Source organism: Photinus pyralis, unplaced genomic scaffold (genome assembly GCF_008802855.1).
Source record: "Photinus pyralis isolate 1611_PpyrPB1 unplaced genomic scaffold, Ppyr1.3 Ppyr1.4_LG4, whole genome shotgun sequence".
Taxonomy (NCBI): domain Eukaryota; kingdom Metazoa; phylum Arthropoda; class Insecta; order Coleoptera; family Lampyridae; genus Photinus; species Photinus pyralis.
Genome location: NW_022170511.1, coordinates 17,927,287 through 17,952,409, shown reverse-complemented (window position 1 = coordinate 17,952,409; position 25,123 = coordinate 17,927,287). Strand labels below are relative to the sequence as shown.

The window sequence follows — 25,123 nt, the reverse complement described above, 5'->3', positions numbered from 1 at the left end:
TTAACTCGGAAGAGTAATTGGCGGAAAATTTACGTGTGTGAAATGCACTCTTGTACTATTTAATCCTCAGAAATTGGTCTCCAAGAGGGTTAAGCTAATTAGAGCAACAGGTACAGGGTGTCTTATCTATGAAACCGTTAATTGCACAGCTTGGGGAAAAAGATTTTGTTAATAGAAGCGCTGGAAATTATTTTCAAGTTTCTGGGTTTGCCACTAGAGGGCGTACGATTCATAGTTAAGCAAAAAAAACTTTTTCACAATCTTGTAGTACGTATTTTGCGTCATTTTTATGTAGCACGCTAGCTTTAAAATATGGGGGGGGAGTTGAATGTAAGTTTTAGTAAATGGGATGAGTGGTAGAGGGCGAAATTAACATTGCAGGATTTCTTGAAAATTTCAAGTGGAATGATATAGGTAATTATTATATGATATCAAATAAGATGAAAAAGTGAAAATAGCAGTGAGAACCACACACATTTTGATACCTGTTTTCTAAGCAGAGATATGGCGGAAATATGTACGCACATTCAAATTTATTATTTCAATATTTATATTCATCCAAGTTGGCTTTGAAACAAAAGAAACACAATGCCATGAAAAAACTGAGGAACTCTCCTTCAAACTTGGAACCTAAAAAACCCGGCGAACTATGTATTTTCATAACGATGGGCGCACGGTGCCTTCCTCGGTAAATATGCAATATTACTTGAATTTGCGGTATCTGAGCAAATTGATAGGAAGAGGAAATATTTTTCCATGGCCAGCTAGGTCACCCGACCTAACTTGCGTAGGTTTTTATTTGTGGGGGAGGATAAAAGGTCTAGTCTGTCAAACAAAGCCAACTACAGGGTGGTGCCAAGAATTAGATATGAAATGCATAGCATATTTTCGGCCGAAATTAAAGCTGCTGATCAGTCTACTGTATCGAAAATGATGGCAGATACAGTTTGAACATTTACGTTAGTTCTGCCATTGTCTCATTCATTTTGACGTTATTATCGCTTGTTATGTGTTTTTTTGTTTCAATGCTAACCTGGGTGATTATAAATATTGCAATTTAAATGTGTGAATGTGCGTATTTTTGCCATATCGCTGCTTACGAAACCGATATCAAAATGCTGTTTTCACTGATATTTCTACTTTTTCATCTTATATGATAATAATGATATCATTGCATTTAAAATTTTCAAGAAAAGTGTATGTCAATGTCAAACTGCGCCCTCTACCACTCATCACATTTACTAAACTAAACTCTATTCATATAAAATCTGATTACACGAAAGAGAGCTATTTTCAATAATACCTGTTACGTGAGAATCAGTTAACCTAAACGGAGGTTACATCCAATTCCTTAAAAAGATGTTCCCCTTCCCCTCATGTTTTGTGAGCTAGAGCAATATTTGCTGCATTACAATGATGCAAAATTCATACGAGATATTATGCATGTTTGTTGGGTAGATTTTAGGAAAAATCATTGAATCGTAAGTGCTCTAGCGGCGATTTCTCTTGGCCGCTTTTGTGAACAAAATCTTTTTCCCCAAGCTGTGCAATTAACGGTTCCATAAATATGGTCAATGACCTTTCTTAATAGGACACCCCGTACAAAAAATTATGCCCTTTTGTGGGTATAGCTCCCAACCAAACCATTTTGGACACTCGGTTTATTTGAAAAACATGTTTGTTTTTACCTCGTATTAACACCCAAATTAACGACATGGGTGGTTGCGTGGTTCATTCTGTTGAATGGACCTCTAGATCCAGCACGTAGCAAGAGAACAAGTTAAAAATCTTAAAAATTTTAGAAATATTACTTCGACCCATGAATGGATCTTACTTTCCACGAATGTTTCATTTGTTCATCATGAAATCAAGTTCCTAGGAATAAAAATGCACTGAGTGGTTAGACCGTTTGTCCTTATCAACCCATTGCACAACAGACCTAATTTTTGCGTGGGTAACTCACTATTAATAAATTTGCCTGTGGTGTTCCACCCTTCTTGTAGTAAGACCGTAAATTTTCGGCGGTGTCCATCAACATCAAGTACCTACCCAATAAGACAAAATAGGAATATCTGCAGACCAAAATTAGAAGTGCAAGTCTTAAACAGAAACTCTACCGAAATCCATCAATAAGTAGAATAATAGAAAATAAAATAGAAAAGGCGCTATTTTTCTTGATTCGAATTAATCAATAATCGACTCAAGACGCCGGTTCTTAAATCCTGCTAAAATAATTGCCGTTATCAATATGAAGTATGGTTATATAGATAAGAGTTGTACATTTCGCCCTCACGTGTTGCTGCGATCGTTTTTCTAATTGCGTTTCGTGTTGGATTTACCAATTTATAGCCAAATCAGTTCTATAGTGTTTTTATTCAATGGTTCTATTTAGTGCGCGGGCGGTGTCGTCTGTTACGTGTAATTATGAGAACTTCTCCACACAGTCTAGGGGTAAGTAAATTATTGTTCATTAAAAAGTAAATGCGAAAGCTATTGTTTTTTCTCCTAAGTATTATTATTTCTTGCAAATATTGATTGATTTCGTTAGAGCAATGTGATGTGATATCCCTTTGCATTTATTTGCGCGACCATTCCTCAAAAGTGAAGGCAAAATGAATTTTGCGTCCGCAGAAAATTTATGCAATTTGAGCAATTGAGCAACAGAATAAGGACATTCCATAAAGTGAGGGTAGTGTGAAGTATCTTAAAGCTTATGTATTACATCGAATCGTCATTCTTAGATTCCAGCACTGAGTAACATTGCTACCAGACTATACAGTGTGATGGATTTTGCGTGTCCAAGCGTACCTATCTCTCTTTTATTATAGGAGATTATGAAAAATGTGTAAGAAGCAAAAATACATTCAATTTCTGATAAAGCAGCATATTAAAAAAAACAAATCATTTCGCAGCCTTGGTATATTGTTGACCAATTACAGACCAATTTCAAATTGTTGCATCCATGCAAATTGAATGAAGAATGAGAAACCATGTACGATTAAGATATACTCATTCATTACGCCTGCATTATACGATCAGCTGAATCGATTATTAACGATCCTTGAGATCGTTTACAACTTTGTATTGCTGTAGACGTCTGACCGTGTGCACGATAATTTAATTCTTAAGGATATAAGAAAGGTACTACTGATTTTCAGATACGTAGACTATCGGATAAAAAAGTTACAGGCGTTACAGCCCAAAAACGGTTTCGAGGATCCTTCGGTATTCAGTTGTATCAGATTTTTAGAAGAACGTGAAATTAGATCCGTTAAAATGCATTCACATGCATATATAGGGTGTTGGCAATATCTAAAATAAAAAGGAACTTGAGAATGGATTGAAGAACAATTATTAAAAGTCGTACTATCTGTCGGTTATGATTTAACAGAAACATTAAGATTGAAATACTATTGCGTTATTCACTAAATATTAACGGCATATTTTGCCAGTGTCTTTGTTGCCCTAAATTTTAATCGGCCTAAGATTAACTGTGCCTAATGGTAAAACGGGACAGTCATTCAAGCATGTCTTTGCTTTTAATGTTAGTGTCCTTAAGACAATTAGCACTATAGGGGGTGTGGGATGCCGATGTATAGTACCAGAAAACTGAATGCGAAATAGTGACTTATGCTCGACATTTTTTGATTGGGATGTACATGCATCCTCAGATACACTTATTTAATTTATCGAATCACAGTTGTTTGTACAAAAAGGTTCTTGTTAAAGAAATTGGCTAGAGTCCAATGACTTTTATTACTTTGCATTATTCCGTGAATACACAGATTACAAAACAAATCGGTTCCTACAAATGTAAAGGTGCTGAAAAATGTCTCTAAATACAAAAGAAACAAATCCGCGACACCCCTACATCCCTTGATATCGCAATAAAAATTATGTTTAATCGGTGCATGAGCAGTTAGCACTCCCTCCCTTCTTCAAGGATTCGTATGTTTTTAATATACTTGGTGGTTTTGTCTTATCAAGTGACAAACATTTCCACTTGTTATAGAAACGTGCCCATTTTATTGCTCTTGATTTGCAGTAGGTATATAAATCCACTGATGGAAAGGAAAATATGAGTATCCTTCAAACTTCAGTTTCTGTGAAAAGGTACAGTTAGGTACTAAAAAATATTTTGCCTGGAACTTTAAATAACAAATGTACAAATTTTCAGAAGTTGACACTTGTATTAGTTTCCGACAAAATAATTGACCTAGTTCGTCGTTGTCGAATATGTCTTTCTCACTACTCAGTAAAATCTCTCCTAGGCATAATCGAAATCCATAATTACTCTTGCTTGTTCTTTACAAAGCTGTGATAAAGTTACGTGCAGCCAGGGGTTGTTATACGTCACAAAATCATTTCTTTTAAATTCTTGTTTATTCCTACCAGCGTGTGACTTTCTCCTAGATTGGATTGAATACCCAATCCACTTCGGAAGTTACGCAATTACTCAGAACTGTATTTTATTTATAGTATCTCAAAACTGAATTGCATACTTTACAGTAATTTCCCATGGATTTTTTGTTTTTTTAGTAATTTTATAATATTCTCCCTAGTAATGTCAGGGACTCGACATTTTATTGTTTTAAAAATCGCGTAAGGAAACATATACTAAGTCATTGTTTTTATTGTGTAGATGAATATTTAAATACTCCATTTTCTCCTTAGCTCTAGTCATTATAGTATTGTATTCTACTTACAACTTTGATCTTTGACTGTGATATTTTATTACTGTACATTTGGTGGTTATTTACATATTCATTGTTATTATATTTATTTTTGTGTATTTATGTGATGTTAGATTTTAATAGTTTACGACATTTTATCTTGTTATTACTGTTACCACACATTGTAATTGACTAGTCCTATATCCAATAAGCGATCATTCGGACTAATAATAAATAAAAAAAAAAATAATGTTCACGCATACTCTGTTATCTAAAAATTTTCAGGCTCTCATTGATACATTAAATCTGAAGATTTGCATATCTACATAATTTTTCTGCATCTATCGAAAGAAAATATGATCACGATCGTTTCACTTCTGGTTTTACCCGATGTGGTAAGCAACTTTCTTATCTCTTAGTATTACATAAACATACACTTAAACTCTCATCTAACAATTCAATTGACATTCAATTATATAATAAACTTCCGGCAATCTTTAAAACCCTGAAACTATCCCAATTCAAATCTAAAAAAATCTTATCTCACATGCATTCTACTATATAGAGTAAATGGATTGGGACGAACTTATGCGAATTATTGCTAAGAGTTTTGCTATTCCAATGTAATGGAAAAAGATTTTCATTTAAAACGTACAAACAAGCAAAATGAGGGACTATCTTTGACAAAGAATTTAAATTTAGGGGAAAATACTTGGCTCACGGACGAGAAAGTCAGTTTCACGTGCATTTTTAAGTAAATACGTATAGTACACGTCCACGCAACTGTCCAAATATTTCCCTTACAATGTGCACTCACCTGTAAGAGAATGATGAGACGAGAAGAAGACAAGAGATCGAAATAAACTTCAGCTTGGTATACTTATTCAAACTTTGTTCAACCTATCACAATATTCTCTTTAAGAAGTTACACAACGTAGAACCCTGAATAAGGTGAGGAACCTTTGTTACACAGACAATCGTTCAGGGAGAAAATCGATTATTACTTGATTCCATACTTGTAAAGTAAGTGAACTCCTCTCTACAATAAACAAGCTGCCCAAAACTTCTCGCCATAAATTCCACGTTCCCGAATTATTTTTCAAGTTAAAGTAATCTCCAACTACAATATATTCTCTCAGTTTATTGGAGAAACGAAAGATACTTTCCCCTTTTGATGCATTTTGTTTCGTTCAAGCATTCTATTTTTGAACAAACTAATTATTTTGTATGTAGTAATTGCGAACGATATTAAAAAGTTAATTGAAATGAAATTAAGCAATTATGAAATTTAATTTTGCATACAGAATTTTCGAGGCGAGGCACTAGAGTCGTTTTATATAAATTAAAACATGGGATGTGGCGTTGTAAGATGCATTAAGCAGATCTTTTCTAATTGAGTAATCCTTGTTTTAATAAGAAATGGAATGTTGGTTACACCACTCTCCCCCTTATTTGAAAATAATAGTCATTCTGCGGATTCGTACATTTTACAGGTGTGCCCAACGTGTCGACAATCGACATTATTATCATCATCATTGCGTGCGCATTAATTTTGCAAAATGTAAGGACAAAACTCGTGCAATTATTACGTAGGATTAAATTGATCGCTTAGGGGCTACTTCAGGTTTTATCTCCAACAATGAAAACGAAATTTCTGCTACACATGAACTATCAAGCATATCAAATTTTACTTACCAGCAATGATCATCATACAAATAGTAAAAATCCGTTCGTTGTCTGTTTCCGCCGCTACATTTCCAAATCCCACCGAAGTCATACACGTCATCGTGAAATAAAGAGCGGTTACGTACATGGCTTTTCTCGAGGGTCCATTTGTGAGCACAGCGCTATCGGAGTTATTGTTTTGGTATTCGTACGAATAAGGGCTTTGTGTAACGTTGGCGAGTTTCCACAGCCAGCTATACTGTACACCATTATCGGCGTCGGACCTTCCGATAGAATACCAAATGCAAGCGAGCCAATGTGCTACCAACATATAAAAACAAAGTAGCAGTATCAACATTGCCGCCCCATACTCCAAATATCTATCGAGTTTTCGTACAACTCGACCCAATCGTAGGAGACGTACAACTTTTAACGCGCTAAATAAGCTTCCGATCCCCTGAAACATAAAAGAATTGCTTTTGAACCACTTTTCTAGGACAAGTTATTTTTTCAAAGCTCTATTTGTATTAATATAAAAATGACAGTTATGACGTTAATGGACATGTTGCAACGTACAGCTTTCATAAACCTTGTCGCCCTTCATCTTATTTTTGTTGACGGGGCTATCCGGAAACGTAATTTAGAGACTCAGGAAATTATTAGATCCTCCATCTGCGGCCAATGGCAGTTTTCATTAAATCAATGCGTTTAAAATGTGTTTCGTAAACACCATTTCCTTAATAACTAAATGTATCGGTATGACAGCTATATTATTGATCACCGTTACACGCAGAGATCCAAAAGGCCAATTTACCCGACGGAAAAAAATATTTCGTATCAATGTTATATTTTTGTAAGTAAGTTTAGTAAACCGCCCAGGTTTTGTTTAGGAGTGAATTATAAAATTAATTTGAGTTGAATGTAGATAATTGAGACGTCCCAATTTACGAAGCACTCGATGAGTTTCTGACTTTAATGAAGTTTGCGCTTTGTATGTCACGATAAACCTCATCCTGACAGTAATTCTAAACACTACCAATTGAATGAAGGGGGAATAAAAGGTGCCACGATGCTAGGGATGATTAAAGCAACCTTTCATATTTTTCGTTCCTATAAGGTGCTATACAGCAATATAGTACTGAATGCAAAAAAAACAGTACAAAAACAGACAAACTTTAGCTCAGATAGAGGAAACTCGTGAGATAATTGGAAAATGATTTAAAGGGTGAATCTGATGTCCACATAAATTTCGGAACTTTTTTATCCTTAAGCTCAAAAGCTTCTAATTTACAGTAACGCTTAAAATATTTTTCGGTGTAAATAGAGCCAATTTTGGAATTTTAAATTTGCTTTGTTTTAATTGTAAAAGTATCAATCCCGAGTAATAAATAAAAGCTTATAAAGTACAGAAAGTATCGAAATCTCGAAAAACTTCCAAATTCAGTCAAAATTTCCTAGAATATGCGATTCCGAGCTCGAGTTTCAGAGAACGTCCAAGTCGAATTATTGTATTAAATCACACATTTCCGGTATACATGTTCTAAATGAATCGAAACTTGATCATTAATTGTTTTCGAACTTTTCGACCTCAACAGCAAATTCAGATATAAAGGAATTTATTAGTTTCACTCAGAATTTCCTAAATTATGAATGTGAGATGAAATTTCCGAATTTAAAATTCAAATTTCCAGCTAAGGAACTCCAAGGTACTAGTAGATATAAACTTCCTAGTTTACGTCGGAAATTAATTCGAAATTCGTGTTTAGTGCAAATTCTTTTGATTTCTGCTTGCGTCTATTTGGGGATCAGAATAAGTCAGAGTTTTGGATAATTGTAAATTTGACGCGAGAATATTTGATATTATCGTTTAATCGGTAAACAGTTGAAGAGTCTCCTGTGTTTTAGAGTTTTGGTTAACCAAGGAACAAAACACTTATTATGGAAATGGTTTCAATAAGAAATGAGTTTTTTGACAATAACTTTCAGTACTTCAACCGTTTGCTTCAATCAATAATTTTTTTTGTCTGTGCCAATTCTTTCATTTTCCAAAATGTTTGATGAACCAAATTGTACTTTAGTTAGAGCAAGTCAGTCTTTCATGGAAAAACAAATCGAATTGATATCTTCCCGGTTGACTTTGGAAAAGTCCTCACCAGCATATCCGCAGTAAGCAGCGGTTAATGTTCCACTTCCACTTTAATAAAACAAATTTTAAAAATGGGTCTGTTTCACAGTTTGATTTCTGAAATCGCAGATCAAGTAATGATGGAGCAGTGTAATATCAATGACGACCTTTTAAACCGAATCATATTTTGTGATGAGGCAGATATCACCTAAATGGAACAGTGAGTCGCTATAATTATCGATATTGGGTACCTGAAAATTCACTTTGGATAGGCGAAACGCACACGCAGTTGCCACAAAAAGTCAACGGTTAGGAAGAAATTCTAGGAGATAGAATTGTACGCCCATTTTTATCCAGGATTCATTGACAAGTGAAAAGTACTTAGATTTCTCCAGATCTGCCAAACAATACGTTATGGTTTCAGCAATATGGTGCTCCAGCACATTTTGCTGCTCGAGTTAAGAATTTAAATGACATTTTTCCTGGTAAATTGATATACAGAAAGGGAGCTGTTGGCCTCCGATATCGCTTGACCAAACTCCGATGGATTTCATTTTATGGGGTAAGGTTTACATAAAATGCTTACAGACAGTAGAAATGTTGCAGCAATGAATTCGCAAAGAAATTTGATTCTTTCCACCTGAAACTTTGATTAAAGTTCGTGAATAATTTCAATACTTCGTTATTGCCTTGCACAAAATAGTGATCAATTTGAACGTTCAATGTTTTTCTTTATTTTATTATTATTATCTTAGCGTATTTGGTAATAGAATGTCATACTCTTTCTAAATTCAGTATAAAAAAGAGAGTTCCCATAAAGTCGATCTTTACAGTAAGATATGACTCATTTAAGACAAAAATTGAGGTGTTCGATGATTTTTTCAAAAAATTTTACTAAAAGGTTTTTTGTGGTAGTTCCAGACTTTACACTCGCACTGTATAATAGAAATTTAAACGTGGACCTCATTTTCGTGGAACATTTGGCGACCTGCATTATAACTAGCGCAAAAATTGGTCACCAAACCCTTGCTTTAAAGTCCAGATCCTTTTACTGATCCTGCCCTACAGAATACTAGATTAGTTTTGTTATTTCCTTAAAAAAATACATACTTTCCCTTCCTGTGGGAAACGTGTCCTACGCTTGGCGTATTGTTTTATCAAGATCAACAAACCAAGCGATACTAATTGGAGAAAGTGTATAATAGAATTCCTATGCATACTTCCATGCATTTTATACTGGAAAACTTCCAATAGAGGTATTACGCTTGGCGTCACCTGACGCACCGCACCTTTGTACTTATAAACACATAAATTAATCTACGAAATCATTACGAACAAAATCAGTTTGATGTCCAGTAATTACGATTTTGATGATGACATTCGTCTGTCTCTTCAGTAAGGATTTATATTTGTACACAATTAGTAAGAAGTTAATACACTGTTTTCTTTGGAAAGTTCGAGAGGACGAGGTTTATGACAAGCTTGTATGCAGAAAATTTCCCAGTGGAAATTCTTGATAAATTGTTTAGGGTAGACTATGCGTTCAAAGCAACCGCACCGCTTTTATACATTAAATAAAGATGAACTTACGTCTTCGTCGTGATCAAAGGCATTGAATACGTCGTAAGGTAAACAGCTTAGTAAATCTATGACGAACCAGCTTCTCAAGTAGTTCATCCTTATAATCTTAGGATCCGAAACAACTTCACCTCCCGGTCCAACAAATGTAGTGTGAAAGTTTAAAACGATGTCTATAAAAAATATCACATCAACTATAGAATCTACGACCAAAAGTGATACATCTTCGGAAGTCTTGTTTTTGAAGGCGACATTATATGGTACCATAATTGCTGTATAAAATGTTAGGCATAAAATAATCCAATCCCAAATGGCTTTGAAGGCGCAGTAATGTAGTAAAATGTGCGGAGGCGTTTTCGGCGCTTCCTGCCGGTATTGAGGCATAATATCTGCACTTAAACTCATCATCTAGTAACGAAATTAAATTTAAAAAATCAAATCCCAAGAGCAGCATGAGAAAAGGGAAACAAAAGGCATAATTTAATCTCAACTCGGTTTCGAACTACTGACTTGTGCCAGATGCGATTGCTTCGTTGTATCCTTTAAATTCGGTATATGCGATGAGAATTGAGAAACAAGAACAGATCGACTTCTCGTAACCGAGCGTGCCAGCTTTGCGAATTTTGATAAACCTGGAAAAAGTCAACGAAATCACGCTTTAGTTTGCATAATCTTAAATCACTTGCGTATACTAACCTCCCTTCGCATCGTCCGTTTCGATGGGTTGCTTCAGCGCCGTTATATCCCGAAAAGTAAGTAGAAAAAGCACAACCAAATCTCGTTCGTTTTTTATTGGTGAAATCTGAAGGAGCAGCCATAGTGGTGTTTCTATAAAAAATGTTCGTTTGCTAAATACTTAGGTAACATCGCTACAATTTACTCAAGGCTCCTATGCTTTGCGTGACTACATTAAGGTAAAATCGAGCTTTTGTGCAGTTAGGGTTACTCGACCAAATTTGTTTGCTTACAAGATCCTTAAGTTTCAATTAAATGAGTTGAATAAAAAGTTTCACAGGAAATCGATGGAAATTCTGGACACATACAGTGAAAAAGTAGCCGTTCAATAGACGGAAAAGCCATGTTGGATGTTGATTTATGTCACACTTTTAACATCCAACAATAATAAAATTAATGATTTAATGCCAGAAAAAAGTTACTCTTTCCTCTTTGATTTATCAGAGAGGCAACATTGTTCTAAGTGAGTTGGCACCGTCATACTCTTTATCTTTGCTTATTTATTTCTAGTGCACCTCGTTCCCGTGATCCTCAAGAATCCATTTTTGCAACATTTTAAGCATTTGACCTGTTGCTGGGTAAACAAATGGAATGTAACAATTTTTTATTGAGTTTCTCAAATGTCAGCCTTCTTCAATCGCTAATATGAATACTTATTTTTTGTTCCCATTGTACTCTTTGCCTTTTGCGGAAAATCTGATTTCGATAAACCACAGCATACTTCATGAAAACATACGAAACACTTCACAGATCCAATGCCATAATGTACAAATTCTTTTTTAATTGTATCCTTGCCGGATACAATATTTTATGGTAGCAAAGGACAAACTTTAAATGCATCTAATTGAGAATTCTCTGCGTGAATATACTAACACCCGATATCATCATATATAATAGGTTCACGAGAGCATGGCAAATCCCCTAATATTCTCATAAATTACATACATTTTCCATTATCCCTTTTCACAACTCATCCAACATATTTTGTCGAACAGAGGCAATCAAACAAACTTATAAAGTTGAAAGTAACTAGTATATGGTATAGTTTGGGGAAAAATTTCCGATGCTCTCGCCGATTTTTGCAGATTACGTTGAAATTTTTCCGGGATTCCCGTGAACTTGGACCTATTCTACGAAGTTGGATTTTCAGAATACAGCAAGATGTACAATGGAATCCAAGAACTCCCTATTAGTCAGGGAGACATTTCTGAAAAGTGCATGTCTAACGGCGTTTTGTGCTACAAACTGGCAACAGGCGGTTCTAGACTAATTGGCCCCCGCTGAAAACGATGCGCCCTGTTGCCAGACCCGATTTTGGCATTTAAGCCCTTAAATCCAAGATGGCGGGCGAAATTACCGTTTTTCGGTTATTTCGAGCCCACAAAGCACGCCACTGAACGTTTTGGGTAGTTTAAGGGTAGAATATCATCTAGTACACACGTCGACATCGTTTAGACACACTTTCGTATTCATATTAGGGGCCTAAATGCCAAAAGTCCGTTTAAAAACGTCAAAAATGCAAAAATTCGTCATTTTTTTTTCTGGCCGGTTGTCGGCGTCCAATATGTATTCATATGGTAAAGTAACATTTAAGTATGTGGGGATCTCCAGCAGCGCCATATGCCTGGGGCCTAAATATCAAGATGGAGCCTGGAAAGTCCAAAAAACAGTGAAAAAGTCGTTCTTTTTGCCGTATTTTTACTACACTGGCCACACATTCCCCATTTCGATGGCCTGGAGCCATATATGCGAATTGCGAATATCATTCTGGATGTTACACAACTGAACGGCTTAACTGCGGAAGCGGGGACTCGTCTCCCATAAACTTTAACTATGGAACCAAGAGGCAGAAGTTGGTTTGGCGGCGTGATTTGAGGGCAAATATATTAAAATTTGCTTCCCAAGTTTTCTTTGATTTTTTTTAATTAAAACGTAACACTTGGCAGTCGAAACTGTTTAGAATATTGAGCACTAATACTATGAAGAAGGTATTATGCAAGAATAAGAACGTTTCAGAGTTAAACGTTGTCTCTTGAAGCACTGACGTTTTCTCTCTGGATTGATTTTGGCATATTACACATAGACTAGGTACTGTTAAAATCACCACCAGAGGATGATTCATGCTGCATCGCCTAGGGAAAACTGAAACAGTCAAATGGAAGTCACCACCGCGAAATAAGACATGAGCACCATTCTACGATCAATAGAGATGTGGCCTAACGTTTGAATAGAGCATCTTCATGCGTTAGAATGTAATGTGATATCATGTTAAATTAATATGAACGAGCTTAATGTTAATGTAAATGTTAGAGTGAGTCGTTACATTCTAGGTTAAATCCCAAAAAGACACAAAACCTTCCCCATACTATTTTAATCTCGATTTTAATAGAAAAATTTTAAAAGCCGCGACTAGTTTCGACCAACGGTCATCTTCTGGCTTAAGGAAATTACAGTCTGTAATTTCCTTAAGCCAGAAGATGATGTATCTAATTTACAGAATAAAACTTGTTAAAATATTTTAGAAGTGCACAATGCAAAATTTGAAAGGCAGCATGGGGAAAAATGATGACAATTAAACAATAACATTAAAAAAATATCTTCATTGAATGTAATCTTAGCCTACATGATGTAAAGTTAATTGACTTTTAATATTAAATGAAATATCGGGCATAGGTGGAAGACGCCATCGAAGCGACACAGATGAACTTCAGGAGCGGCGCCGACGAAGATGCACAACTTAACACGCGAGTGCACTGATTGATAGTTTCGCGAATCCGTTCGGTTGGAGATGATAATTCCACCCCCCTCTCGCGGGGGTGTTATACGTCCGGGATGGCAGTCGCAATTACTCATAATAATGTTCCAGAACACCAAAATGAACAGCGAACGTAAAGAGTGTCCAGTGTAGTAAAACTACGGCAAAAAGAACGACTTTTTCACTGTTTTTGGACTTTCCAGGCGCCATCTTGATATTTAGGCCCCAGGTATATGGCGCTACTGGAGGTCCCCACATACTTAAATGTTAACTTTACCATATGGATACATATTGGACGCCGACAACCGGTCAGAAAGAAAAAAAAATGATGAATTTTTGCAGTTTTGACGTTTTTAAGAGGAGTTTAGGCATTTACGCCCTTAATATGAATACGAAAGTGTGCCTAAACGGTGTCGTCCTGGGTACTAGATGTTATTCTACCCTTAAACTACCCAAAACGTTCAGTGGCTGCCTTGTGGGCTCGAAATAACCGAAAAAACGGCAATTTTGGCCGCCATCTTGGATTTAAGGGCTTAAATGTCAAAATCGGGTCTGGCAACAGGGCGCATCGTTTTCAGCGGGGGCAAATTAGTCTAGAACCGCCTGTTGCCAGTTTGTAGCACAAAACGCCGTTAGACATTTTCAGAAATGTCTCCCTGACTATATTGTTCGCGACCAATAACATAGGCATAGTGTCATTATCAAACGTACCTACAGGGTGTTTATTTCAAAACTTTCCACCACCTCTATCTCGATATGTGTGTATTTTTTAAAAATCACGAATCACATGACACTTTTTATTAAAAAATTGACTTACCCAAAGTACCTTTCATTTGATTTTTTTATTTATTTTTTATTTATTATCCCTCTCTTGTTCTGGGTCCTCAACAGGCTTGCGCCCAATTACAGAGTGACCCGCATAATGCTTTTTAGAGGTGCCTCTAGCATCAATAGTTTAGTTTAGCAGATCCATCAATTTAAAGTGTCGGGTTTTCGTCAATTTTTACAAATAATAGGTACCATCTGTATGATGATGCAAAACCTAGAGGAGATAGCACTTTTATGAGTTGTTGAGAGCCAAATATAATTAATGAAGATTATACACGATCTTTGGCACATCAACCAATCATTTTTATCATTTTGGTTTTTTGTAACGGAGGTATAATAAATCGTCTTTGGCTCGCCTAAATGCTGTAAATTATTTTATGTGGCCTTTCAAGAGGGACAATAAATAATTAATCAAGTTTACTTATGCTATTCCAAAAAATTGTTTCATTGTGTCAGGAATAACTTTAAGGAAAAGTTATCAGTTAGAGGATACTCTGAAGTATCGTACAATTGGAATGGTATATCAGCCAATCTAATTTCTGAACAATTTTGAACCGTTCGTTTTTATTTTATACTCTTTTTAGAATAAAGACGATATATTAAAATATAGTTATTTTTAGAAAAACCTAAAAAAACTCAAACATTTTCGTCGATTTTTGACCACAAAAATTTCTGCCGACGTCAGTTACATTGGCAAATTTGGTTTTTTCTCTTTCTCTCTTTACCATTTAAACAAGCCGGAAAAATAAAATTTGCTACCGGCCCCTTTGCAACCATAAAGTACAAATTGACTGAACTATATTCGGCAGTTCATACTTAAAATGGATTTCTATTAATTGACTAACTTTAAGGGCGGTTTTCTCATCTTCACATTTCGGGAACGTATCACAATATACACTGGTGACAGGCTTCAACAATCCACTAAACGTAACCTTACAGTTACCGCGATAATAATGGTAATTCAAGATACCACTAATACCATCCACCAGAAGGACCTTTATAATACAACTTGTAGTAACTAAACATACGGTATTCTTCCATGGAAATTAACTTGAAAATATGATGAACTACTCAAGATCTTCGACGGATAATGTATGCGAATCACAGATACTACCACAGACAACATACTGTTGTCTGTTATCTATGATACTACTAAATTTAACGGTGTAATTTGAGTTGCTGAGTTTTACGATCCTGAGGTACTAACGTACTATTTTTCCCACGGAAAAGATGGGTATAAAGTACATATCTAACTCAAAAGGCGAAAAATTGGAGTTACTACAGTTTTAGCTGGAAGAGTCGAATTATTAGTTTTTTCTAATAATTAAAGGTTGACAAATGGAATTAAAACAAATTAAAAAATTCAAAAAGTGTTATTAAAAAAATTAGTTGACAGACAACCTGCACGTTATAAATTTAACGTTACTGATACATCACAGGGCTGAATATCGTAATGGCAAACATTTATATTTGAAATTTTATTCGGCCGATACATAAAAATAACGCCTCGGTTTACAAAATTCAACCGCTGCCGTTATTTGACACATATCGGCCTAATGACATTAAAACTATAATAATGAAATTTTTCCTAGAATAGATCAGAATTAAAATGAGAATGAGGTTCTTGAATTGCACGTTGTTTTGTCCAAACACAATTTTGATTTTTTTCGAAATCCAAATTCAAATTCAAATTGTTTCAAATCCTAAGTAGATATTTTTAAAATTTGTCCATTAAACTGGGAGGTTAAAGCAACTGGTTCTGTTTTCTAAATGTTGGCCATTGACGGATAATGATTAAATGTCCATTATTTGGACAATATAGGCTACCGACAGTCAAATTATGAATATTAACAACGTCGATATATACGAGTAGTATATCTATTCATGCAATGTCACTTAACGCTAGATTTAACTTTCTAGATTTATTATATGCAATCTTGTTAATAAAAAATATAAATTACGTTTGATTAAACGTTTTGCTACCCCAGCCACTAACACTTGCTTGCAAATGCATATTTTCTTTGATTATTTAACTACTAAGTGACTTGTTCCCATAAATTTTGCATATGTAGTTTTTATTTAAATGCGTGTTTTATGGTAGCAATGAACGAAACGGTTTAATCTCATATCTCTAATAGAAAAAAATATATCCCACTTAAGATAAATTGTCACCATCTATATCATGCTTATCCCTAGAATATCTAAAGTATCATTTATACTGCTTGAATTTCTATACGTTTTCGGTCAATAATTTTGGAATTCGTAGATGATGCACCATCGGTACTGGCGAAAGAAATTTTTTTTACCACATTTTATAAATTAGTACAAAGTCATATCTTTGCTAATCTAATCCATTTAGTAGGGATTATCTCTCTATGAGACTAATGTAACAGAGACATTCTAAAACTTCATTGCGGATAACGAGCACAATGACAAAGTTCGAATTTCCACGACAAATAATTGATAGGTGCACAATACAATCACAAAGGAAATTGACTAGCACTTCGTCTTTAAAAGGTTGACCTTTCTGTTAGTCCATACATTGATAAGTCTGTTCGTAGTACACGTACAATGAGGAAAGTGTATAAGATCTCAGTATAGAAATTAAAGGGACCCAAGTTGGGTTATAAGTAATTATGGTCTTTGAAACTTAAGGATCTGTTAGAATTCTTAAAATTGTTTCAAATTTGAAACTGATTTTACCTTATTTACTTCTAAACCGCATTTAGTTACTAAGTTACTGTTACGACACATAATGCACCAAATTTGTAACATGCTCTCTAGTCGACTTGCAGGAAACGGCAAAGCAGAATTCATTTACGAAAGCTTCACAACTACATAATATATGAAACAATTCATAAAAGGCATTTTCCTTTAAAAATTGGATATCAACTCGCATTGGGTAGGTATACCTACAGTGAAAATAATAAATCAAAATGGTAATTGGAATACAGGCGTAAACATGCGACGAAAAAAAGACCTACTTCAACTACCTTACAAAATTCAGATAAATCTAAAAGTAGGTACTAAAAGTATAAGGAGAATAATATGCCATTACTATAAGGAGAAAAACGTAACTTTCTCTCTTTTCCAGTTTATACCAGCACGACACGCAATGCGCATATATGACGTCAAAAAACTTATTAAACATTAGGAGTCAATTTTTAATAAGATTTGTGGCAAACTTCGACACTAAAATGTCGTGTAAATATTTTGCGTGCAGGTATCACAAAACGTTCGAGAATCATTTTCGAACCCCCGCGCCGGGCTATATAAAAACTTCCCCCTTTGTTTGTCTTATTCGGCCTGTAGAATTGTGGTATATCAACTTTCGCATCTGCATTCGGGCTCTCGTGCAGTAAGTCAAATCTTAAACGTTTATAAAATATTGTTATTTATTTGTGTTTGCTTATCGCCGTTTAGCACCTATACCTTTTAGCACGCTAGACTTTTTACTCTTTTAGTAATTGGAATATTGAATTAAGTTTAGATAAGCCGTTTTCGATGTACTAATACAAAGCATCAATTCCTCAAATTGGAAAAAGTACTGTTGTGTGGGGGGCCACCAAAAATATTCTGACGTTTTACTGATATAAATCCTTATTCACAAATAGGAAGTTTTTCGAAATCGTTTACTTTTTCAACGCATGTAGACGAATCACGTTTGATTCTTTGTAGATCCATTAAGGGTTGAAAGTGTCCGGATGCGTGACATTTACTCAAATGTATTAAGCAGTTCCTTCTTTTCTGGAAATGCCGAAAAAGGCAAGTTCATTTCAATGGAGGTAATGCGTGCTTAAAAACACTTTTTTTTTCATTTGAGGTGGTCTCTATGGGCCCTACACGACAAAGCTAAATTTTTTCAATTTTTACGCTTTTAATTCACAGAAAAGAATGTATGTTTCCCACGTTTGTCAAGTTGTCCGTTTCTGAAAATTTCTGAATACCACCGTTTAATAATAAGTACATTGTTTTACTTTAAACGGTGCCCCTATTACGTGCAATTGGCGGTGCGGTGGTAAATATTCTAAAATTGAATTTCTTTATGCATTTACTTTTAGCACCCCTTTTCTATTTAGCTACCATTTACAAAATGTCCTTTAGCGACCGGAAGGTGAATTATGCACTTCTTGTTGCATTTCGACGAAAAGCGTGCACTTTCAAGCAGTGCGCATTTTTCCGAATGAGAGAGTCTCTTTTCACTCACTTGTTAACTGTCTGAATATTATCACAATTTCCATCTGTGATCTTATGGAAGCGCCTACCTACAGTTGATTTTATCATCATAAATAACAAACTGTGTGAAATCGGGAGAACTAAAGTGAGTGTCAGTTTAGAAACGTTTAACGCCAAGTATGCAAAGTGCATCATTAAATGCCAAGACCTTAAATGTACTGACCGCTGTCACTAGAACATTCATCACATTGAAATGGAAATAGTTCAAAGTTTGGTCGAAACATAGTTTTCCTAGCCTTTCATGGTCGCAGGTAAACGGAAACCTCGTTGATTTATAGTACTTATAGTTAATGACGAAAATGTCTAGATCCACGAGTTCCTATTATAAAAGCACGTGTATTAATCCGGGAATGAAACAGAAATGATATTTTAAAAAGGACAAAACGCACTCCATTTTATGAGCCAACGGCACATACAACCCTTTACAAAAGAGTTTCCTTTAGTTTGTAGCGTAGGTTGATTTAATATCCCTGCCCGCATTGGCATTATTATTCATAAACACGCATTTATCGAAATCCGCGTAGCCGCAACCCTTTCAGAAAATATGGCTAGTATTTGAAAATTGTGAGATTAAAAGCCTGTATATTAACTTCGTTAACTTTGAAATTCACGAATGCGGCGATTAAAACAAACAACCCCATCGTCGGTCGGTCTGTAGACTCCATTACGCTCGGTATCGTACCTCATTGATGCTATTTATTTAAACATTAAACAGTAACGAACGAACAACGGCTTATCTAAATCGGTTCAACTGCAATGTGCACATTTTTGTTACGAGCAACTACCAATCATCTAATGAGAGAAAATTTTCGACCAAGCAATAATTATCATTATAGCCTTTATAAAAGCGCCGAAACTAACGAAACTACAAAAGCCTTTACTAAGTATTATAAAAGGTTGAAGCAAAAAGCGAATTAATTTATAAATATTAAACGAAATATTTGTTTACATACTGGAATCAAGAAGTTGCTTTATGATATCTTTGTGCTGTTGCCCACACGTTGGATTTTCTTTATGATGTTTTGGAAATTTTATAAAGATAAATTTTAGAATACGAGGTCTAAATCTAAGCTAGTATTTTGGAAGTGCGTGTGAAAAGTCGTACTATCAGTAGTTTTTCAAATTGTGTTTATGTACGGTGCGTGATACGGTAATTTGTCCCCATAATGTGGTATGGTGATGGCAACTTGCATGAGTTTAACTCAACTGAACCATGAAATTTCGTTCATTTAAATAAAACATCTTCAAATTCATCGACAGGTTTTTTCATTATAAAATTGTGCGTAATCAAGGATGCTTTTCAATTTTCAATTCTCCTATGGAACATTTTAAGACGGCCGCTTAAATTGAATTCGCGTACACCACCCGTTCCTGCTCACAGGGTTCGCAAGAAATGAGTAAATTGTTAATTCAACCTAGTATTTTGTGCTTACATTTTTATAGATCTGGGGAATGCACGAATTACAAGAAGGTTTTTGCAGGCGATGTAATTATGTTTAGTTGTATCTGTGTGATTTTTCAGTTAGATTATGCTATGGCGTTTATTAATCATATGTTTGTTTGAAACCCAAGCACTTTCTTAAAAAAAAGAGTATAGTTCTAACAATTGTGACAATTGTTATCTGATCATGAGCTACTTTGGGGATCTGCTTTTGGTGTCAATTGTCACGAGATTATCGCAAAATTGACTTCAATACGTCCATTGAAATGGCATTTACTTACTTATGTAATTGGCAGTACAAATCCAGTTTAATACATTTAGTTATAATTTTGTGCTATACATATAAATAAACATTTTGTGCTGCTCAGTGCAACAAGATGGTAAAAAGAGTCAATTTTAAAAATAAAATTTTTACTAGTTTTGCCTAAAATAATTTTATCTCAATTGAATTGTATGATATTTATTGTTGAGGGGCACAAAATTTGTTTGTTGTTTCATTTAATTTTGTTCTTATTGCGGAGAGTTAGAAATTTGATACCCATCAACTAGTTGATCAATTTACCTTTGTTGGTACCTGCTACAAATTACAATTTTGTGCGAGCAATTACCAAAAGTAAAGCCATTCTCACACTGATATTCCCATCTAGCAAACGGACACACTTTTTTTTATCAAACTAATCGTAGGCAAAAGATTTGGAGTGATTGGGAGAGTCTAGAATCCACATCGTTCTTCGAGTGTAAAGAATCGAAATTATTCGAAGGTTTTGCAATTAATTAGGGCATTAGATACCTTAAGAGTTTGAGGAATTAGAAGATTTCGAGGAAAATCGTAAGGATTGGAAGATAGTGAGAAAATCAGAAAAGCATTTATAATCTGGAGGATTTAATGTGAATCTGGGGTGAAACTAAGAAAAGTAATTCTGTCTGAAAGACTTGAAGGGATGCAATTGAAGAATCCACAGAATCTGAAACTGAAGAACCGGAAGAATATGAAGAATTGATGAATTTTGAAACATCTAAAGAACCTGAAGGTTAAAGAATTTGAAAGGTCGGACGAATTCGAACCATCGAAAATTTGGACTTGGAAACGCAAGGCACAAAACGTTAGAAATATCGGAAGAGGGATCCGAAGTACTTTAAGTTCCAGAAAACTTGCAAAAATAGAAAACCATCGGAAAACTAAAAAAAAAGGTTTTTGAAAAGCAAAAAAACGAATACAAACAGTTTGAAGCTGAATATAGGAAAAAATAATCCGAAGAAATGGACCACCTACCCCGCCCGGCTGTCGTATCGTGGCCAAGGGGTTAACGGTGCCGACATGTGGTAGATGGGCGTCATACCATGCGCTAACGCGGAGAGCACAGGATGGTGGAGGGGGTCTCGGCTTTATCGCCCGAACCAAGAGGACACAACCTCAGGAAGGCTGTAGTCGCCTCACACGTGTGCAGGGGGCCCGACGTGTGCGTTTCTTTCTCTCATAGTCATCGGACTCATATGGACCAAGAAAAACAAAAAAACACTCCCGGAACACCTGGTACTGCAGAGCCTAAAAAACTTTCCGGAGTAGCGCGCCAGAAGCTAAAAAAGATGAGGCAGAAACCAGGGGACTCTAGGCAACCTGGCCTCTCATCTGATAAAGTGGGGTAATCTAAGAGCTATAAGCAACCAGGCAATGCTCCTATCGAGGCTGCACTGAAGACTGGAAGGAGAAAGCGACACCGGTCTATTGGCAGCATTCCCGACGGAAGTATCTCGAAAAGGGCAAAAACTGGAACCGTAAAGGATACCAGAACGTGTAGCGAAGCAGCTGCAAGCTTCAGAATGGCTTTTGTCCATGAAGACCGGGAAGGAACGTTGTCGAAAGGGAAGACAAGGCGCATCAAAACTTGGATCCCTGACAGAGTCGACGCTTTTCTCATTGAGGAGGTTTCGCCCATTCACAGACGGGGGGGAAGGCCGTTCATCACATGCGCAGAGCAGATGAAATATCGGTAGACTGAACTGGGACCCTATGGGGACTTCATCTGCGTGACGCACAAACTCTCCAAGACGAAGGTGGAGGCAGAGGAGGTGACAAGCATGTAATGCGAAGAGGCAGCCGAATCGGTTCGTTGAAAAAAATTGAGGGGGTTATACAGAGGCCGCAAAGGAGACCTTGGAGGTTTTGCTTCATTCACACCTTTCGGGATCATCGAAGACCCTCGCAAAATGACGTGGGCGAACCATTTACTGTGGAACCACCTGTGAGGGGAACAGAGGAGAGTGTGTTTTGGTGGGAAGTGAAGACTTTCCATTCGTATAAATTCCCAGGGATGGATAGAATTGTTCCTGTTCTACTACAGCAAGGTTTCGACCTGCTAGCCTCCACACTATGAGACCTATGAGGAGGGATCGTCAAGGGTGGAGCATTCACTATTTGATGAAGTCTCCAAAGATAAAACCCTCAGTATGATAACTAAAACTAGGGCCACTTAATTTAGTGCTCGAAAATAAATAGTACAAAAGCATATAATTTTCAACTGTCGACAATTAATGTTGCACAAGATTATAACTTGTATATTTCGCCGAATGGGGGGCTTTAAACGACCCATTTTTCAGTTTTTCGCTTTTAACTCGAAAATGGTGCGTTACACTGAAAAAGTTCTTCAGTACAAAATGAAAGCTTATTAAATTTTCTATTTGTTTGGTTATATACATTTTTTCGAAAACTGAACGCTTTAGCGCCCTCCTTCCCCCAGCGGCACCGGAATTTGGAGGGACTTTATTTTTTCTTGTTCAGGGAACCTCTCCCTACACATTTCTGAAAAAATTGGAACTAGTATTTTTAGTTTCTCTGATTTTCCTATTTTGACTGGACTATAAAAATCTAGCATAATATTCGACACAATGTCGGTGTTGAACTATACTTATTACTCGACTTATTTTCTTAAAGTGATGACCGAAATTGCCGATCACATAGAATGAGACTCGATTTTGCAACTTCTAAAGTTTCATCTGTCTTTTCGGTATCTTTGATAGAGAATAAGATGGTGAACGTTTCTCGAAACAATCAAAATTGTAGCATCCTCAGAACCACAGTTCATTTTAATGAGATCGACTTTCGAGTGGCAAAAATTTGTTTAACGAAGTAAACAACAAAGGTTGGTCGTTTAGAATAAACATTTTTTACCCCAAAGAGAAAATGTATGCTTTAATTAAAAGCGCGCGTCTGAATCTTGAAATAATTATGCGGTACATTGCGTTGTTTTCCTATAGAATGACGTATAAAATCACACATTGTAATTAAAACATGCTCCTCCAAAGGTAGGTATCATTTTTTGTACGCCTTTTCAAATGCACTTCTTTTAATTGATGAAGTACTCACTCCACTAAAGGGATTTCGAGTGGCCTCTCACCAAGAAACGCAGCCTGTTGCTCAATAAGTATATAAAAAGGGCGTCGCAAGCGAATTTTGTTAACGTATATCTGGATTTGCGTCACATTTTGAACTGAAAGGTGAATTAAACTCATGCAAATTTGCGGCCCAATACGAGGAAGTTACGCTTTTTAAATTAATTTCGGTAACAATTTTCGCTGAACTGGCGGTGTAAATATCGACAACGGTTATACTTGTACAATAAACGTGTACATATTTTTGCATGCACCCCTAGGGACTGGTGTGCGAGCAAATGGACAAAATCTAATTTTTCCCATCGGCTAGTGTACGTGAAAATTTGTAGGTATCGTAAAACTTTAATTGTGTAATTTTATTGCCTTTAAAACTGTTTCGTTAAACTAGTTTTTTCCGGTCTACGTACGTGCTAGCATATTTTATGTCCGTCTGTAAAGATGTAAAAGCATAATGGTAGGAATATTATAATTTTACAACGTTTTACTGGGGAACTAATCTCTACGTAAAAGGGATATAGAAACTCTTAAGATGTATGGAAGTTTTTACTACAACTGATTAAAAACAAAGGATTAAAGAGAAGAACAAATAGTGAAAATCAACTACGTACCTTGGGGAGTGCCTGAAAACAAATAAATAGAAGAAAATTGTGTCAATGCATTATTATCACAATGAATTTAATAAACAGAACAGTCATTTAAATAGCAATTCTTCATTGAAAGCTATCGTTAACATTAATATTTTAATGTAATCTGCTACATGTAACGATCTATAATACCCAATTCCATTTGGCAATTATAAATTACATCCGGTAAATGTACGCCAACTTAACTCATAGAGTGGCTTTATGTAGTTACAAAATGCGTCATTCATTTAGTATTAATAGACATTGAATGCTCGGAACATACTGATTGTTTTATGGAAATTTGTGCAAAGTATATGCGAGTATAGCCAACCAAAGTTTAGAAGCACATTTATTACAATAGAGTTAGAAGTTTCCAGAGTTAGTGCGAATGAATATTGTAGTTAAGACAAATCGGCCTTTGTGGCCAATTTCCTTATTGTATAACGATAGTAACAAATCGCAATACAGGGTGTTTTTTTTGTGGAGCTTTAGTTAAAAGTTTCTGGGAAAGTTAAAATAGGTAGGTTTTTGAAAAATTTGTACTTAGAGTTACTCTGAAGGCCGAATCGATGTAAAATATTTTCAAAATGGCCGCACTTCCGGAAACACCGGAAGTAGATAGTAACTTCGTTATTTTAAATGGCAACCCCTATTTTTTTGCTTTTTTGGATTCTACGTGAAATTTCACTTCTTTTGATACCCATATGTCGATATCTACCATTTATGGTTTTTAAGTTATTTTGACTTTAAGAAAAAAATAGCGGATGCAGATGGTACCTTGATAATTGATTACTTGAAAACGGTTGTAGTCATGGCAACCTATTTTATCAGTGCATAGAGAATGAATATGGTTTTCTTTTAGTGCACTTAAAAAAAAGTTAAGTTGCGTACGACCGCCCCTATGGATATCCAAATTTATGAAACTTCAAAAAAAAAAAAAAACTTCAGTTTTTTTTAATGGAATGACCATGTTCTTACTATTCCATGAGATAGAGAATCGAAATGGGCATATTTTGACAATACATGTTCCTATAGCTATCTTTAACAGTTTCTGACTTATTCCCATTTTATTGA

General features: G+C 35.6%; 1 protein-coding gene across 1 annotated transcript in view; it reads right to left on the bottom strand.

Annotated features, from left to right (window-relative positions):
• LOC116168525 (potassium voltage-gated channel protein eag) overlaps window positions 1–24,042 on the bottom strand; it is a 28,790-nt gene extending 4,748 nt beyond the window's left edge. The window contains exons 1-6 of the mRNA XM_031484424.1: window positions 24,035–24,042; window positions 19,549–19,605; window positions 10,738–10,869; window positions 10,552–10,673; window positions 10,054–10,449; window positions 6,369–6,795 (exon numbers count right to left, since the gene is read on the bottom strand). Of these exons, the coding sequence (XP_031340284.1) occupies window positions 6,369–6,795; window positions 10,054–10,449 (823 nt within the window). The 5' untranslated portion in view covers window positions 10,552–10,673; window positions 10,738–10,869; window positions 19,549–19,605; window positions 24,035–24,042. The remainder of the gene's footprint in view (window positions 1–6,368; window positions 6,796–10,053; window positions 10,450–10,551; window positions 10,674–10,737; window positions 10,870–19,548; window positions 19,606–24,034) is intronic.
• Between the last annotated feature and the right edge of the window lie 1,081 nt (window positions 24,043–25,123).